The sequence below is a fragment of the Gobio gobio genome (genome assembly GCF_949357685.1).
Source record: "Gobio gobio genome assembly, chromosome: 2".
NCBI classification, from domain to species: Eukaryota; Metazoa; Chordata; class Actinopteri; order Cypriniformes; family Gobionidae; genus Gobio; species Gobio gobio.
The window spans coordinates 22,774,835-22,795,575 of record NC_137098.1 but is presented as its reverse complement, the minus strand read 5'-3'; the positions used below and the strand labels follow the sequence as shown (position 1 = coordinate 22,795,575).

Below are 20,741 nucleotides of genomic sequence, written 5' to 3'. Positions count from 1 at the left end.
GAGACTTCAAGAATGTTATGCCACTCCTGAAGTGATAGAAAGTGCTTTATTCAAGCGGCTGGATACCACGTCTATCTCCAAAAGACAACACAAAACTCAGGGAGCTCGCAGACCTGCTCATGGAGCTGCTTGTAGTTAAAGGAGATGCATACTTACCCGGGTTAAAGGGTAACTTCAGTGATTTAGTATTAGGCTTTGTATCAGTAGAAACCCGGTAGTATATTCAAATGATGGTACTTTCCCTCCTCATATCCCCCTGAGACGAGAGAATTATGCATTTTATTTCTGGAAAAAATCCTCCGATGACGCAAATATCGTCATTTTGCGTCATCTGAGGATTTTTTGGCCAGAGGCTAAAGACTACAACCACTAGATGGAGCTGTTCCGCATGTTATCAACCCACCCATAGGGGAGAGATCTCACGCACAGAATGTAAGACACAGACGGCCGCACGGACAATCATAACGGATTGCAGAGTAAAGTGAGTGTTTCAACTTTTCAATGAATTCCTGTGATAGTTTAGCTTCCATATGCAATCTGAAAACGTGCCAGACTGGCGCTTAACGTTACCTGAGTTCTGCTCAGCTCATCGTGATGAATTAAATCTGACACTGCTGCGTCTGTGCCGTGACTTTCGTTCGGCTCATTCATACTTTTTTGAAAAGACACGTTCAGTTTTTAATTGTAGTGTTTATTCTCTAACTGAACAAAATTATTGTATTACTATGAAGATCAAAATGACGGTGTACGGAGTGGCCTCGTAGGGCAGCGAAGCAAGTGCATTCTGGGAGTTGTTGTCTTTCATCCACATGAGACAAAAATACATTTTCGGTCTTTTCTCAGTCTAGAAGGCACCAAATTCAAAAATAATTTCACATTTCTACTGCATAAATTACCCAGTTTAAATACAAAGCTTAATGTTAAATCACTGAAGTAACCCTTTAACTTATGTCGATACCCCTCGCGGTATTAATCCCATAGTGGGGAAGTTACCAGCAAGTTTGCAGGAAAAATGGCTGTTCGCTGGCTCGCGTTTCAAGGAAGAGAACAAGGTCAGTTTTCCCCCATTCTCGTTTTTCACTCATTTCATTTGCCATAAAGCCAGGAATTATCCTGTTTCAAACTCTGAAACAGTAGCCATACAGTCGTCAGAAACGAAAAAACCCTTCTATAAACATGGTGCTAGCAGAGTTCCTGTGTCAGTGCACAAGACAGATGTGTCCACGAATGATGAATCAGATTCAGTGAATGTGAATGAGACTATCAAGAGAGACTTGGTGAAGTACTGCCATATTCACAACAAATCGCATCCTCTGTCAAAATGCAGAGCATTCAGGAAAAAGTCATTGATGGAACACAAGAACCTCCTGAAAGAACACAAAAGATGCTTCAGATGTTGCTCTCCGAATCATGTAGCCAGATAATGTCTCATGACCCTCAAATGCAGTGAGTGTGATTCTGACAGACATTGCACAGTTATGCATCCTGACATTGCTTCGCCCCTCTCTACACCTCCGATGCAAGATCCAGACACAGAACATCAGGACATCGCTACCCCAGAGGTAACGTCAAGGTACACAGATGTTTGTGGAGAAAATACTCCAATGCGATCCTGTGCGAAAATGTGTTTGGTGCGTGTATTTCCTCAAGGGCAGCGGGAACGAGCCATCAAGATGTATGTCATCATCGATGATCAGAGCAACCGCTCACTGGCCAAAGGAGAGTTCCATATTTGTTGAGAACATGTGCTGGTTCCATAGAAATGTCTGGAAGAAAAGCAGTCGGCTTTCAAATAGAGACGCTGAATGGTAAGACGTGTCTTGATCTCCCACCACTAATAGAGTGTTACGAGATGATGAGCAGCAGATCTGAAATTCCCACTCCAGAGGTGGCCTTTGCTCATCCACACTTAAAACCTGTGGCACAGTTCATCCCGAAGCTAGATCCTGATGCTCAGATCTTAATATTGCTGGGAAGAGACATGATCCGTGTACACAAAGTGAGACAACAAATCAAAGGCCCTCACAATGCACCCTTTGCACAGCGGTTGGATTTAGGCTGGGTGATTGTAGGTGATATCTGCATTGACAAAGCCCATAAGTTGATGGTGAGTGTCTTTAAAACTAACATCCTGGAGAACGGCTGCCCATCTCTTCTCACTCCATGCCAGAGTTACATCAAAGTGAAAGAGAAATTGTGCCATGGCGGGGAGAAAAAGTATGGCGGTTTTCCCCATTCATTCAATCATGCTACTCATTGCATGCAAACAGAAGATGAACTTGGGCTCAAGGTATTTGAGATAACCAAAAATGATAAAACAGCCATGTCCTTCGAAGATGAGAGCTTCTTGAAGATCATGCATACAGAGTTCCACCAAGATGAACAGAAAAACTGGGTCGCTCCTTTGCCATTCAGGTCGTCCAGACCATTACTCCCAAATAATCGGGAACAAGCTTTGTCTCGCCTTAATTCTTTGTGCCGCACGCTGAGTAGAAACCCTGAGATGAAGGAACAGTTTTCTGCCTTTATAGAGAAGCTCTTTCAGAACCATCATGCAGAAAGAGCGATGAAGAATGTTGGTACTTACCCATCTTCGGAGTGTATCATCCGCAAAAACCGGGACAGATACGGGTGGTATTTGATTCCAGCGCGCAACACCAAGGTATTTCTCTGAATAATGTGCTCCTCTCAGGCCCTGACCTAAACAACTCCCTGTTAAGCGTGCTGCTACGGTTCAGGAAAGATCTTGTTGCGATTATAGCAGACATCCAACAAATGTTCTATGTTTTCCTGGTGAAAGAAGATCAAAGAAATGATTTGAGATTCCTCTGGTACAGAGACAGTGACTTGATCAAAGAAGTGGTAGAATACCGTATGAGGGTACATGTTTTCGTGAACAGCGCTTCTCCGGCAGTGGCCATATACGGTCTACTGTTAGCTGCACAGCAAGGTGAGCAAGAGTATGGAACTGACACTTTGCACTTTGTCAAAAGGCATTTCTATGTGGACGACGGGCTCATGTCCTTTCCCACAGAAGCCGAAGAAATTGACCTGCTCAAGCACACCCAAAAATAACTTTCTAAGTCGAATCTTAAGCTCCACAAAATAACCTCAAACAGTGTTGAGGTGATGCAAGCTTTCCCACCAGAAGACCTGGCCTCTGACCTCCAAGATCTGAATTTTGGGAATGAGAATTGGCCCACTCAAAGAAGCCTGGGTTTATACTGGAACATTAAAACAGATACCTTCACCCTCAAAGTCACAACTAACGACCAGTCCTACACTCACAGTGGAGTGCTCTCCACTGTGAACAGCCTCTTCGACCCCTTGGGCTTGGTGGCACCAGTAATGATCCAAGGCAGAGCGCTGGTACGTGAGCTGACTAAAGAGGTGCATGACTGGGACACTGTCCTTCCTGATGAGAAAAGAAACAAGTGGGAAGAATGGAAAACCTCACTTCAAAAGCTAAGTAACCTTCGTATTACATGCACATACTTACACCATTCACTGTGTGTCTTTTCAGATGCCTTGAACTGGGCCATAGGGGCAGTGGCTTACATTCGAGCTCTGACTGATGAAGGCAAGGCCAAAGTGGGATTTGTGCTGGGCAAGGCAAAGCTGTCACCTCATCCTGAGCCTTCCATACCTCGCCTAGAGCTGTGTGGAGCGGTGTTGGCTGTAGAGATGGCTGAATATATCCTTGACGAACAAGACTACAAGCCGAATGCAGTAAAATTCTACTGTGACAGCAAAGTAGTCCTGGGATATATCTACAACGAGTCCAGATGCTTCTTCGTTTATGTGCACAACAGTGTTCAGCGAATGCGGCAGTCGACTTCTCCAGATCATTGGAATTACGTGCCTACAGACCAGAATCCAGCTGATCTAGCAACAACATCGGTGGTTGCGTCACAGCTTAGCGACACAATATGGTTCACAGGACCCAGCTTCCTCTACAAACTGCTTCAAGTGCAACAGCGCGAGTTCTTCTGACTGGTAAAACCTGAAACGGACGCAGAAGTCAGACCTTGTGTGACCAGCTTCGCTACACAAGTTGAAAGAAGCCTCTTCTCAGAGCGGTTTCAGCGCTTTTCTACCTGGGAATCTTTGTTAAGAGCGGTTTCCTTTCTGATTCACCAAGCACGTTCTCACACGTCAAGCCCCATCAGCACATGGATGGCATCAGTGCAACGGAATACGCATACCTGAAGAGCAGACAGCAGCAAAGAGACTTATACTTCTTCACATCCAAAAATACCTGTATGCAGAGGAGTATGCGGCTCTGCAGAGTAATGAACAAGTTCAAGTGTGCTGCGGAATCTCGACCCCTACATCTACGACGGTCTCTTGAGGGTTGGTGGACGTCTGAGACAAGCTTCTCTTGAATTAGAGGTGAAGAATCCACTCATCCTCCCAAAGTAAAGCCATGTCATCAATGTTCCCTCTAATTTCTTTTCTCGCTGAGCTAAATTTTCTCTATTGGGCGGATATTTTGGTCACCTGAGCAAAAACATTCTTTACCTGTACAGCATACGTAAACGCACACAAAAAAGTGTTTCATTGTCCATTTATAACTTTTAACTTTAATGTGCCATTTCTATCTTATTTAACCCTTAATGTAACTTAGTGATATATTAAATAAAAAATAAAACTAAAAAGTTAATTCAGAAGTCACTAAATTAAGCACATTTTACAGTGCTGTTAACTGTAGTCTTCTTTACCAAGAAATACTATTGAAATCTCCCCCAGGACAGTTCAATTGTTTATAATAATATAACATAATATACAACCCCAAATCAATAAAAGTTGGGACAGTATGAAAAACGCAAAAAAAAAGAAAGAAGTGATTTCTAAATTTACTTTGACTTGTATTTCATTGCAGCCAATATGAACACAAAATATGTTCAAATAGTTTTGTCTGGTCAACTTCATGTCATTTGTAAATATGCATCCTTTCCTGTCATTCAGACCTGCAACACATTTAAAAAAAAGTTGGGACAGGAGCAATTTAGGGCTAGTAATGAGGTAAAATGGTTAAATAATAATGTGATTTGAAACAGGTGATGTCAACAGGTGATTGTAATTATGATTTGGTACAAAAGCAGCATCCAAGAAAGGTCTAATCCTTTAGGAGCAAAGATGGGCCGAGGATCGCCAGTTTGCTAACAAATACGTGAGAAAATTATTGAAATGTTTAAAAACAATGTTCCTCAAAGAAAGATAGGAAGAGATTTGGATATTTCACATTCAACAGTGCATAACATAATTAAAAGATTCAAGGAATCTGGAGGAATTTCAGTGCGTAAAGGACAAGGGCGCAAGCCTAAGCTGAACAACCGTGATCTCCGATCCCTCAGGCGGCACTGCATCAAGAATCGTCATTCATCTAGAAGCGATATCACCACATGGGCTCAGGACTACTTTGGCAAACCTTTGTCAAGTACCACAAAAGGAAGCCCTATGTTAACAGTGTCCAGAAGCGCCGTCAACTTCTCTGGGCTCGGAGGCATCTGGGATGGACCATCACACAGTGGAAACGTGTAATGTGGTCAGATGAATCAGTATTTTAGGTATTTTTTGGGAGGAATGGACGCCGTGTCCTCTGGACCAAAGAAGAAAAGGATCATCCAGACTGTTACCAGCAACAAGTCCAAAAGCCAGGGTCTGTCATGGTATGGGGTTGTGTCAGTGCCCTTGGCAAAGGTAACTTGCACTTCTTGAAACATCAAAACCATTCAACAGTAAAAATGTAATTGACGTCCAACAAATAAACAAAAGATATAATACAGATGAACAATTGATAAAGCTTGGGTTGCTGAATATTAGATCCCTTTCCCCAAAAGCGCTTATTGTTAATGATATTATTACAGATAATAATCTAGATGTGCTCTGTTTGACAGAAACCTGGCTAAAACCTGACGACTACATTACCTTAAATGAGTCCACCCCCCAAGATTATTGTTATAAACATGAGCCGCGTCTGAAAGGTAAAGGGGGAGGGGTTGCTGTAATTTATAATAATATCTTCAGTATTACTCAGAAGTCTAGTTTCAAATATAATTCCTTCAAAGTTTTGGTGCTTTATGTAACGCTATGTAGTGTACATGATAAAACCCGTTCAACATTTGTGTTAGCTACTGTATACAGGCCACCAGGGCATAATACAGACTTTATCAAAGAATTTGCTGATTTTCTATCAGAGTTAGTACTGGCCGTAGATAAAGTACTAATTGTTGGTGATTTTAATATCCATGTAGACAACGGAAAAGACGTATTGGGATTAGCATTTAAAGACACACTAAACTCTATTGGAGTTAGGCAACACGTGTCAGGAGCCACTCATCCGTTGATACCGTTGAAATTCTGCAGCAGAGCGATGACATCTCAGATCATTACTTAGTATCATGTATACTTAATTTAGCTAAGGTTGCAAAGCCGCCCCCTCGCTTCAAAAATGGCAGGACAATCACTGCCGCTACTAAAGATTGCTTTTTAAATAATCTCCCTCATCAGTATCATCTGTTCAGCATCCCAGATAGTATAGAAGAACTCGATGTTGCAACAGAAACTATCGACTCTCTCTTTTCCAGTACTTTAGACACAGTTGCTCCTCTGCGCTTAAAGAAGATTAAAGAAAATAGTCCAACGCCGTGGTACAACGAGCACACCCGGGCCCTTAAAACAGCAGCCAGAAAAATGGAGCGCAGCTGGAAGAAAACTGCTAGATATGCTTATTTCTCAACTCTCTTGGAAGAAAACAAACACAACCCAAGGTATTTATTCGATACAGTGGCTAAATTAACCAAAAATAAAGCTTCAACTTCTTATGATTGTAAACAGCACAGCAGTAATGACTTTATGAACTTCTTAACATGTAAGATTGATAATATTAGGAACAATTTTTTAACCATGCAGCCGTCTACTACAGCATCACATCAGACAGAGCATTGTAGTGTCACTGAGGAAAAATTACACTCATTCACTGCTATAGGAGAAGAAGAATTGGCTAAACTCGTTAAATCATCAAAATCGACAACATGTATGCTCGACCCTATACCGACTAGGCTATTAAAAGAGATGCTACCAGAGGTCATAGATCCTCTTCTTAATATCATTAATTCATCTTTGTCATTAGGATATGTACCGAAAACTTTTAAGTTGGCTATTATTAAACCACTTATTAAAAAACCGCAACTTGATCCTACAGATTTAGTCAATTATAGACCAATCTCAAATCTACCCTTTCTGTCAAAAATACTTGAAAAGGCAGTGTCTTCACAATTATGTTCCTTTTTAGAAAGAAATGGTATCTGTGAGGATTTCCAGTCAGGATTTAGACCGTATCATAGCACTGAGACTGCTCTCATCAGAGTTACAAATGATTTACTCTTATCATCTGATCGTGGCTGTATCTCTTTATTAGTGTTACTCGATCTTAGCGCTGCATTTGATACTATCGACCACAACATTCTTTTGAATAGACTCGAAAATTATGTAGGTATTAGTGGAATTGCATTATCATGGTTTAAATCATACCTATGCGACCGTTATCAGTTTGTAGTAGTAAATGAAGATATGTCACACCGATCGCAAGTTCAGTATGGAGTACCACAAGGCTCAGTGCTAGGACCGCTACTCTTCACCCTGTACATGCTACCACTGGGAGATATCATTTGGAAGCATGGCGTTAGTTTTCATTGTTATGCTGACGATACTCAGCTCTATATTTCTTCATGCCCTGAAGAAACTTACCAATTCACAAGATTAACGGAATGCATAGCTGATATAAAACATTGGATGTCCGGTAATTTCCTGCAACTCAATTCAGAAAAAACTGAATTTTTAATTATTGGACAAAAAAGCTCCACAAGTAGTAGCCTAGAATACTGTCTAACACTTGATGGCTGTTCTGTCAAGTCCTCGTCGTCAGTGAGGAACCTGGGTGTGCTCTTTGATACCAATCTTTCGTTTGAAAGCCACGTCTCTAGCATCTGTAAAACTGCTTTCTACCATCTTAAAAATATATATAAATTACGGCACATGCTCTCAATGCAAAATGCTGAACAGTTAGTTCATGCGTTCATGACCTCAAGGCTAGATTATTGTAATGCTCTACTGGGTGGTTGCCCTGCTCGCTTAATAAATAAACTCCAGCTGGTCCAAAACGCAGCAGCTTGAGTTCTTACTAGAACCAGGAAGTATGACCATATTAGCCCAGTTCTGTCAACACTGCACTGGCTGCCTATTAAACATCGCATACATTTTAAAATCTTACTTATTACTTACAAAGCACTAAATGGTTTAGCTCCCCAATACTTGAGCGAGCTCTTAACATATTATACTCCATCACGTCTACTGCGGTCTCAAAATTCTGGCCAGTTGATAATACCGAGAATATCCAAATCAACTGCAGGCGGTCGATCCTTTTCCTATTTAGCTCCAAAACTCTGGAACAGTCTTCCTAACATTGTTCGGGAAGCAGACACACTCTGTCAGTTTAAATCTAGACTAAAAACACATCTCTTTACTGTGGCATACACATAAAACACTTTTTCAATGAAATGATTGTTAGGCTGCATTAACTAGGTCAGCCGGAACCGGGAACACTTCCCATAACACCTGATGTACTCGTTACATCATCAGAAGAATGGCATCTACGCTAATGATAGTCTCTGTTTTATCCCGAGGTTTACTGCAGTCAGCTGGATCCGGGCCGTATCCAGATCAGATGGTGGACCTGCGCCCAGAGAAGACCAACACAGGACCCTGAAGTGTCTGCAGAGACCGTGATTAGACTCCCCCTGCAACTGCCTCATCGACACGGCATCTCAATAAACCCGTCTCCGGCGTGTTGACTGAGATTGTTCGAATATTACAATTAAATAATACTTAAATCGATATGTCATCCTCAATAAACCCGTCTCCAGCATGTTGCCCCCGGTCCCTCGAATATTCTGATCTATTATGACTCCTGAGCTGTAAAGCTGCCAGAATAATAATAATAATCATACGCTGTTTGTTAATTGGCCAGAGGAGAACTGGCACCCCGACTGAGCCTGGTTTCTCCCAAGGTTTATTTTTCTCCATTAGGTCACCTGATGGGGTTTTGGTTTCCTTGCCACTGTTGCCTCTGGCTTGGCGTGCTCAGTTGGGGACACTACATTTTTAAAATAAACATTGAAATAAATCTAAATAATAAACTAAATTAACCATTTAAACTAAATTACTGATCGAATTATTGATCTAAAGCCCACACTGTCGCTGTGTGATGGTTGAAATGGGCTGATGACATCTGCGTTTTTTCCGTAGTGGCTATGCGGCTGAATAAAATTATGCTGCATTATTTTCCTGTTTAACACTGTAAAGCTGCTTTGAAACAATCTACTTTGTGAAAAGCGCTATATAAATAAAGTTGACTTGACTTGACTTCTGTGAAGGCACCATTAATGCTGAAAAGTACATAGAGATTTGGGAGCATAATATGCTGCCTTCAAGAAGACATCTTTTCCAGGGACGTCCATGCATATTTCAACAAGACAATGCAAAACCACATTCTGCACACATTACAAAGTCCTGGCTGCGGAGGAAGAGTGTACGGGTACTTGACTGGCCTGCCTGCAGTCCCGACCTGTCTCCAATAGAGAATGTGTGGCGCATTTTGAAGTGCAAAATGCGACAACGAAGACCCCGTACTGTTGCCCACCTTAAGACTTGTTTGCAGGAAGAATGGGACAAAATTACACCTGAAACACTTCATCACTTGGTGTCTTCAGTCCCTAAACGTCTTTTAAGTGTTGTGAAAAGGAATGGCAACATTACAAAGTGGTAAATGCTTTACTGTCCCAACTTTTTTTTAAACGTGTTGCAGGTCTGAATGACAGGAAAGGATGCATATTTACAAATGACATGAAGTTGACCAGACAAAACATGAAATATTTTGTGTTCATATTGTCTGCAATGAAATACAAGTCAAAGTAAATTTAGAAATCACTTCTTTTTTTTTTTTTTTGCGTTTTCCATACTGACCCAACTTTTTCTGATTTGGGGTTGTAATAAAATATGAAAAAAATAGCAGTTACACTGAGAGGGTTCTTAATGTGTTTTTGTGCAGTCATTTATTGGCGACAGGCAGCATTAAACCCAAACCACACACGAATCTATTTAAACTGACGTGTGTTACTGAGGTGTTTAGCGTTTGCACGCTACACTTGTGTAACTGGGTGTGTAACTGTAAATATCTGATTTTTGTTACCGTGCTGTGTCCATCATCTGTTATTTTCACCACTTAATCAAAACATGATGATGTTTTATTTCACATGTCTTTGCGTTTCACGTTGACTCTCATATTGAGCTATTTGGCCCGCAAACACGACTCACTGCTGCTCACACGTGACATCATTGTCTTTCTATGAAACCTGTAAACCGCATTTGCCAGTTCTAACACGATAGCGATACTAACTCTATAGCGTTTGAACAGAGCACTGCAACTATTTCTCATTTAAACTATAATCAAATTGATTTCTCCCCACGTTTCGCGTCTGTGGTCTGCGTTGCATTTTATTCTTTCTACGCGGCCGCAGCATCACAAGTGCGCGCAGCTTAGAGGGAACATTGCATGTCACCAAACTGTTGGTGAGTTATTACCATTCAAAAGTGCACCATCAAGGCAGACAGTTCACAGAAGGAGCAATCCGATCGGCTGGTTTGTGAATTGTAGAGGGAAAAGATTAATAAACTCCATTCTTCATCGTTGCGTAAGCAGCAAAACCAGCAAAACAGCTCAGATCTGACAGAGGAACCAACTTCATTGGAACTAGCCAAGAACTGAGCTTGCAGCCAACAAAAGAAAACAAGACCAGTCTTCTGAAATGCCTCCATGAGAATGGCTCTTCTAGACGGTATGCTGTTGGAAAAGAAACATGGTCACTTGACTCATGAGGTACTTTGCACTCTGATGGCAGAGGTGTCCGCAATCATAAACGCTAGACCTCTGGTTCCTGTCTCATCAGATCCCTAATCTCCATGCATACTCACTCCGACAATGCTTTTAACCCAAAAGCCGGGAGTGTCATTCCCATTTGAGAACTACACTGATAAAGATCTCCTACGGTTTCAGTGGAGACAAGTACAAGCATTGGCCAACGAGTTCTGGAGCCGATGGCGAAAGGAATACATCAGTACACTCCAACCTCAACGCAAGTGGCACGAAACTCACCGAAACGTGCACTCTGGAGATGTTGTGCTGTTGAAACAAGCCCAGTCCCCATGAAATGACTGGCCTTTGGGCTTAACCACATCCATCTTCCCAAGCAGTGACGAAAAGGTCCGCAAGGTAGAGGTTAAAACAACCTCAGGTGGTAACTTGAAAACATTCTTACGACCTATTTCTGATGTGGTCTTACTGCTAACCAAAGAGGACTAAGTAAGAGTAAGACTGACTCTTATAGTGCATCAATAATGCCAGACAGGGAGTGTTCTGCCTCTGTAAGAGGCTATGTAGTTTATAATGGACATTTGCATTCATAAATAGTTTGTTTTTATGTTTTGTTGGTTAGTGTTTGATATTCTGCATAAGTTTTGTTTTTGCCTGCAGCTATTGTATAGGTTTCTATGTGAGGACTTTTAGTTTTTCCACTAGCAACGCATAGTGGGTAGCAGAAAATAACGAGCTCATGGCTCAGTGAACGCTCAACATAAGTTTGTGATTCATCTGATTCAGTCCTCCTTCTAAACCCTGTAGAAATCTTTGGCTGTAAGTTTATCTAAATTTATCTGTCTGTAATATATTGCAGAAGTTAAAATGTGATAATCAAAGATGTTTATGTTATATGCTTCTAATGAGTCAGCGATCTTTCTCTATATACACTCACCTAAAGTATTATTAGGAAGACCATACTAATACTGTGTTGACCCCCTTTCGCCTTCAGAACTGCCTTAATTCTACATGGCATTGATTCAACAAGGTGCTGAAAGCATTCTTTAGAAATGTTGGCCCATATTGATAGGATAGCATCTTGCAGTTGATGGAGATTTGTGGGATGCACATCCAGGGCACATCCAGTTCCACCACATCCCGAAGATGCTCTATTGGGTTGAGATCTGGTGACTGTGGGGGCCATTTTAGTACAGTGAACTCATTGTCATGTTCAAGAAACCAATTTGAAATGATTCGAGCTTTGTGACATGGTATAAAGGCCAACATGGCATTATCCTGCTGGAAGTAGCCATCAGAGGATGGGTACATCGTGGTCATAAAAGGATGGACATGGTCAGAAACAATGCTCAGGTAGGCCGTGGCATTTAAACGATGCCCAATTAGCACTAAGGGGCCTAAAGTGTGCCAAGAAAACATCCCCCACACCATTACACCACCACCACCAGCCTGCACAGTGGTAACAAGGCATGATGGATCCATGTTCTCATTCTGTTTACGCCAAATTCTGACTCTACCATCTGAATGTCTCAACAGAAATCGAGACTCATCAGACCAGGCAACATTTTTCCAGTCTTCAACTGTCCAATTTTGGTGAGCTCGTGCAAATTGTAGCCTCTTTTTCCTATTTGTAGTGGAGATGAGTGGTACCCGGTGGGGTCTTCTGCTGTTGTAGCCCATCCGCCTCAAGGTTGTGCGTGTTGTGGCTTCACAAATGCTTTGCTGCATACCTCGGTTGTAACGAGTGGTTATTTCAGGCAAAGTTGCTCTTCTATCAGCTTGAATCAGTCGGCCCATTCTCCTCTGACCTCTAGCATCAACAAGGCATTTTCGCCCACAGGACTGCCGTATACTGGATGTTTTTCCCCTTTCACACCATTCTTTGTAAACCCTAGAAATGGTTGTGCAGAAAAATCCCAGTAACTGAGCAGATTGTGAACTACTCAGACCGGCCCGTCTGGCACCAACAACCATGCCACGCTCAAAATTGCTTAAATCACCTTTCTTTCCCATTCTGACATTCAGTTTGGAGTTCAGGAGATTGTCTTGACCAGGACCACACCCCTAAATGCATTGAAGCAACTGCCATGTGATTGGTTGATTAGATAATTGCATTAATGAGAAATTGAACAGGTGTTCCTAATAATCCTTTACTTGTACATTTACTTGTTATATTGTTAATATATTAAGTATGATGTCATTTTGATTATTAATACGTTTTCTATAATTCTTTTATTTCATTTACAGTTTTACTCGGTTCAATGGCCGGCGTTTCTGCCCATGAAAACTGCACTACATTTGGTTCTTAAGAATAATTTCTTCTTATTATCTATGTTGAAAACAGGTTGCTTAATATTTTTAACACTTTAGTAATTTTATGGAAATCGTGCAAAATGTTTTAAAGGATTTTTTGTTAATTATTTAAAATAACAGCAATTATTTGAAATACCAATTTTTGTAAAAAGTCTAAAAGTCTTTACGGTCACTGATCAATTTAATGTGTAATAAATAAAATGATTAATTTAATGTCCATTTTCAATGAAATATCGATTCTAATCCGTTTCTGGCAAACTCCCCCTGCAAGAATAGTCTCTCCCACGTGAAATGGATCAACCCTCGTCTCTCTCCTTCAATCAGAGTCTCTCCTGTGATGCATCATATAGAGGAAGCGCCTTACAGGCTTGGTGAGCTGTCAATCATTGCGCCCATGGTTTTCGTTGGATAAAGGCACTCTGTGCCCAGCCAATGCCTTTCCAACAAAGGTTTGATTGATGGACTTAGTAACCAATCAAAAGGCATTATCTTGCGCAGTTTACGTAAGTAGGCTTTGGTGAATACTGTTAGTGCGCTGTCGGCGCGCTGTCAATGGCGCAACTGCAGTGGAGCGCGCAGGCTCTTACTGACAGTTCTTATTAGCTAAATTAGTTTTTTACACTTTGTTATCTCTGTAAATAGTTGCTTTAGTTTTGCAGTAACTGATTATCCATTATAATTAGCAGTTTATTGCAGTTTATTGCAGATTTATTTGAATGAAAAACTACTCTTTACAATAGCAAATGTTCTGAAATAAATTGTCTTTTTGAAAGGACGCCTAGACTTTTCTTGACATAAAAGCTCACAGAAGCTACATTAATGAGAGAATCATCCTCATATTTGAATCATGACATGATTAGACATTCAGTTTTATATTTAAGTTATTTTCAGGCTCTTAACATTAAATTATAATATTTTTTTCCCTAAGTGAAAAAAAAAAAAAAAACGTGAGTCACTTACATGTATATTTACATGTATATTACTCTGTTCCCATATTACTTTGAGTTATTATGACTCTTGGGTAGCAACATTTCAAGTGTCCAGTTTAAAATAAGACCAGATTTATGAATATAGACCATAGGGTTTAAGAGCTGCAGACATTTTCATTTGGGTATATCGTTTTCAAAGAATTCTCAAAAATGGGGTGCAGGTTAAGAGGTTAAAAAAATAATTAATAATTATTTTATATTCTTAAGCAGAAACAGGCTTCCATGATATGTAAAATAGAAGAACTTCAACTGTACAGTACCTTCTGTCCTGGAGGGCCCTCAGGTCCCTGGAAAGAGAAAATTACAAAAAGGAGTTAAAATGCATACAACTAAACCATCTAAATCAGAGCAATTCTAGATATGATGGAACAATTTTCTGCACAATTTAACACAAACATTTCTTTTAAGTCACTATTGTGAATGTTGATATTGATATCCAAATGATTATTCATGATTATATTCAAAATCTTATTTCTTTGTAACCTTCTACATTGTGATTTTTTCAATATATAAACTCAGCATATGAACGTGACAGGCCTTTGGAGCATGTCATTAAACCTAAGTCCAAAAAGAGAGGCAATTTCTTTGTCTGATTGATTCAAGCATTGATCCAAAAAATTGTTGCTGTCTGCACTGGCAGGCAAAGCAAGCCAGCCTTATGCAAATTACTGTTCAAATATCCCTCCTGATTAGCATAACAAAGCTTTACCATAAAATATATATTAAATTGCAATGTAAAATAATAAATCACACCAGGTCATAAAAGACAAGAACAATGCAAAGCCTAGATTTGCCCTCAGAAATTTGGCCAGGTGACAGAGGTGGAAAATAGGCACAAAAGCACAATACAGGACTTGGCCCTTAACTGTGAAAGGGCACCATGCCTCCTTGTAACACACGGTGCCAAAACACTGTTTTTTTTGTTTTTTGTTTTTTGTGGAAGGCTTGTAACAACAACAAATATTAGACTAGTTTATTTTTTCTAGTCTGCTATCTTTGCAGCAAAGCGATCTAATATAAAGCTAGTCAAAGGTTTGGGACTGTGTGTGTTATTTTGGTGCCATTAGCTAAAAAACATTGCCAGGGCGCCATTTTTTTTTTAAGGAAAAATGTTTTCGGAACGGAGCAACAAGTTGAAGCAATGAGGCAATTCAAATTGTGTATTTCAAGGGCTGAATACACTAGCTAAACCATTGAGATGATTGGGAATACTAACTTTCTCCATAGAACTCCTTGTGTACCAGCAACATTGATGTCTTTAATCAAAGCGTGTAACTTTAAAAATTTGCTGATTGGAGAGGCATTATGAAAGGAAATAAACCACCACTGACTGGACAACTTCAAACATCCCAATATTATTCAAGTACAGTAAAATCATTATTAGGCTATATATTTATGGTTAATCTGAAAGAAAAAAAAAAAACACAAGATAAAAAAACATGACAAAAGATGCCCATCAAGTGCTTGTTTATATAGAACAACAAGTAAAAAACACCACAGATGGAACACCAGGATACATTTTGTGCGAACAGGCATCTTTCAATGTGTCCTCTTCCAGTATTTGTCAAGTGCTGTCATGGTTTATATGAGGTTGCATTCCATTCTTTTTTTCCCAAATCCATCTATTTTCTTTGGAAGACATTCTTTTGAGTACATCTTTAAATTTTCTATAGATCTACAGCCACAAATAACTATTATATTTCAAGGCCATACCAAATGATATGTCATTCAAAAATCTAACAACATTCAAACCTGGACCTGCGAACACAATCTACTGCCAAGTACCACAGAAACAACTGTGCAGGAATTGTAATAGCTGCATGGTATGTGTGTATTTTTTATTATACTGCCATTGATTATTTTAAGATTTTTGTCATTACTATGTCATTTTTACAACAACATATCTGAATAGAATATACAGTTTTATTTTTTTACATTTAGTTTATACTTTAAGCTATCTGACCTGTATGTATGATTATAGTCTCCAGAGCAAGTTTCTGATACCTAATAAAGGCAACTCAGGCTCACTGGAAATATGTGCCTGTTGCGATATTTCTGAAAAATTATATGTTGCTTCTTGCAGGTTTCACAGCATTTTCAAAGCACAATGTCCAGTCAGTTGGGCTAAAAGTGTGTTCAGTTTTATCCAAAACAAATGAATGTGAATCAAACATTATTACGTTGGTTGTTTTACATATAAAATTAAGTGCCTGTTGAGTGGGTATTAACTTTTCCATAGCGTCAACATCATGGCACAGCATCTTGTTCCCTTCTCAGGGAACCGGATTACATACGTTCCCTTTGAAGGAAATTCAACGCTGTGCCATGGTGTTGACGCTAAACAATAAAGTGCCCCTATTATGGTTTTTCGAATATCCCCTTTAATGCAGTGTGTAATATAGCTGTTTGTGATTGTTAACGTTCTGCAAAGTTGTAAAGTCGAAAGAGCACGATAAATAAAGTTATTGTTTCCCAAAAGAAAGAATTGATTCTGAACCGGCTATACAAGTCGTTTGTATTCGAATTGTATATCGAATCCTTCTGCGTAATGGTCACACATCACTAGCAAAGACATTTGCATAATGTTGTACATTTTACTGATGACTGCTTCAACATGGGATTCGCAAGACACTCAGACTCATCGGATTGATATGGTAAAATCGACGTCATCTTTACGCTGTGTACAGCATAAGTAACCACGGTAGCCTTTTTTGTTTAGCCCTTGACACCCCCCCTTGACACCCCCTTAATGGGCATTTTTAAAATTGTTCCTCCATGAGGAATATCTTGTGATCGATGCAATGGATTATGTTGATCTTGGAGCTGTATGAGGTTTTTGACACATTACAATACATATATATGAATTGTTTATTGTTATGGTTTATAACTCAGTTAATCAAATTGGCTACATTTATTGTAAAGTTCAGACTCTAATCTTTCAAATGACACCTATATTTTGTTGATCAAGGAAGTAGTTTTGAAAAGTATGATTTTTCATTTTTTCGTAGCCCATGGGCGGTACACTTCAGTTGTACCACTGGTTACTACTCAACACTCGTTAAGAGTTTATCGAAATGGTTAGACTAAAAAGCTGAGTTTCTAAGTTTTTACATGATACATCGTTTGTGTTATTCTATTCAGTGGTTTCTTAGTAATTTGATTATTATTTTTTTCAAAGGGGGAGGTGTACCGTCAGCAGTACACTTCGGGTTTAAAGGGTTAAGGTGGTTACTGGGGTAATGGAGGCATGTATGCTGTTCCATAAGCGCCATCTACTGTCAGAGAGTGAATGTGTATTTTCATTCAGCATATATATATATATATATATATATATATATATATATATATATATATATATAATATTTAAGACTTTTTAATGGCTTTCAAATCAGTAGGTTCTAATTTCTGATTTTTTTAAAGTTTTTAATGCCCTGCAGGAACCCTGTCCCAACAACCCAGACCGTAAGAGAGGCGTCCGTCATAACAATCTTGTGATGGCAATTCTGAGTGGGGGACCCAAGGTCAGAAACCTGGGATGCCTCCTGATAGAAAGGGTCCAAAGCCCTCAGCACCTAATCCTTATAATGCCCTGGGGTTTGCATAAAGGATGGAACCCCCTGCTCTTGATCCACAAGTGAAAAGGTCTCATGTGCAGCAAGCTTAGCATTATCACATTGGCGACTGCAGCCATAAGACCCAGTAGTGTTTGGTAGTAGTGTAGACCTGACCTAGCCTCACTTTGCCCACAGTGGCAAGGATCGACCAATCACTTTAAGTGATCGAGAATGAAGAGGAAGAACTTGATATTTGTATGCTTTGCCCCAGAAAACAAATCTGAGAAATTCCAATGTTTGGCCAAAATCTTGAAATGAAAGTATGCATACGTCATTATGCGACAGGAAATCTGTCTCTAGGTTAAGGTTTACCGCAGTATAAACACTGGAGGTTCAATTCCTTATTACTTGGGAATAATGATGCATGTAAGAAATTAGAGAATGGTTTAAACATTACATAATTGGTCGTGCTGCCTTTGATGTTTCGCCAGCTGCTATGTGGAATGCTGCAGAGGCAGTTATCAGATAGAACCTAATATCTTACACCTCTGCAAGATAAAGGGCAACAAAGGAGCACATAATGGGGCGGTGGTCAGAACTCTCTAAATTTGACTTCATAAACAACAGAATCCCTCCCCCCTGGAGGATAACTTTAAAAGAAAAACTGCATGACATTTTTCAATGAATTAAATATTCTCCAAAAACAAGGAAAGTGCTGTCTTTTTACGAAGCAGAATTATTTTGAATTTGGTAATAAACCTAGCAGATTATTAGCTCACCAGCTGAAGGAGGAGCAATGCTCTACCCACCTCAAGAGAAGTACAACAAGCTATCAGGGCATTGGCATCAGGGAAAAACCCTGGACTAGATGGATTCCCCACAGAATTTTATAAGGTATTTTGGCCTCAAATTGAACCCCCTTTTATGCAAATGGTGAATGATTTATTTGAGAAAGGGAACCTCCCTGAAACAATGAAAACTGCTATTATAACTTTAATTCATGAAAAGGATAAAGATGCAACAGCAGCAACAGTTCAGACAGGTTTTGTAAAAGCTAGATATGGATCTGACAATATCCGTAGACACTTAAATAAAACTGATTTTTCAAAATGTAATAACTTGCAAACATTAATAGTATCCCTCGATGCCATAAAAGCATTCGATAGAACGGAAATTTTTATTTTCTGAAATAAATAAAAAAAGTTAATTTGAGTGATACATTTATCTTGCTGACCAAAGCATCACAACCGCTGTATAGCTATAAACGCACAAAGATGAAGATGAAGATTCCTGAAGAAGTCTTTAATTCAACACACAGGCAATTCAAACACGTCTGTGTTATAGCTGCACCACGACACGGACAAATTGAACTGAAAACACAGGAACTTAGGCTGCGTTTAGACTTATTTAGCAAGTGTGAACAGCCAAAAATCACATGAAATGCTACTTTTACAAATCCGTTTCCAGCAACATTCATATGTGGTTTTAAATCCTATTCAAATTTCTAGAAATCCGATTCTGTCTGGCTGCTCTGTAACGAATTAGCTCAGAGGGGAAATATTAATAATTATTCATAACTCAGTCATAATTAATCATAATGAATAATCATAATATTTGAATCAGTTAAATAGATTAACTTGATGAAGCTACAGTAACATTCAGTGATGGGAATAACGGCGTTATAGATAAACGGCATTACTAACGGAATTATTTTTTTCAGTAACGAGTAATCAAACGAATTTACTTTTTCTCCCGTTTCAACGCCGTTAGCGGTACTGAGAATAAAAAGTGGCGCGTTACTATAATTGAGCTCAATGAAGCGGTTTTCATCCGAACAGGCTCTCTGTTAGTCGGACCGTGTGTGTGTGTGTGTGTGTGTGCGTGCGTGCGTGCGTGCGTGCGTGCGTGCGTGCGTATTGTTGGTACACATAACTGATGATGATTGGTGGGTGGGAGACAAGGTTGAGGTTGATAGGTTGAGTTCACACACACACCCACACGCATATACCCAGTCACACACACCAACAACCAGGAGGAGTCAGAGCAATGGCAAGTCCAACGACTTCAAAGGTAGCTTTCGCAAACTGGAAGTATAAGCGCTACTTTTCCCTCTTTGAGGTGAAAGGTAAGAATGTTTTTATAATGTGCAACAGGAAGAAAGAGTCTCTCCACGTCGGAGGCAAGTAATTCTAATCTAATGAAGCGCCTCACATCATCACATGCCGACATAAAATTAGTGGCTAAAAAAAACAGGCGATAACGTGAGATCTACTACCAAAGGAGTAGTATAGTACTAATAATATTTACACTATAGTAGGCCTACTTATAATATTTACAATAATGTATCGAATTTGATAGGTGTCTCTCACATTGTCCCACAGCAACATTACAATAGTGTACATTAATGTACAATGTTTTATAATAATAATTTATTCTATTTAGTGTCCAATTCATTAATTTACCATATTTAACATTGGGGCCATCCAAGTTATTTGACATATTTGAACATTTGGAAAAAAAAAAAGTAACACAGTAGTTACTTTCCCTGGTAGTTACTTTTATAATGATGTAACTCAGTTACTAACTCAGTTACTATTTGTAAGAAGTAACTAGTAACTATAACTAATTACTTTTTTAAAGTAACGTGCCCAACACTGGTAACAATCAATCAGTTCATTCTCATTCATTCTAAGAAAAGGATATTTTTCATGGCCAGAGAAAAATTATTCTTCCTTTGTATTTACATAAGCGCTTAGAGCGCATAAAAAGATTGATCATTTAAGGGACAATTTGTTTGCAGCGGGGAGTCAGAACCAAACATATATTGTGCACAAACTTTAATAACTAAATCAAGGACAAGATTAAACAGACATAAAACATACATACACAAAACATACATACAGGGCCGGATTAACATAAGGGCTAGGTGGGGGCCCGTGATTGGCCGAGGAA

General features: G+C 39.5%; 1 protein-coding gene across 1 annotated transcript in view; it reads right to left on the bottom strand.

Moving 5' to 3' along the window:
* col25a1 (collagen type XXV alpha 1 chain) overlaps positions 1–20,741 on the bottom strand; it is a gene marked incomplete at its 3' end in the record, with an annotated part of 823,527 nt that overhangs the window by 182,270 nt on the left and 620,516 nt on the right. The window contains exon 11 of the mRNA XM_079803471.1: positions 14,496–14,522. Coding sequence (XP_079659597.1) covers positions 14,496–14,522 — 27 coding nt within the window. The remainder of the gene's footprint in view (positions 1–14,495; positions 14,523–20,741) is intronic.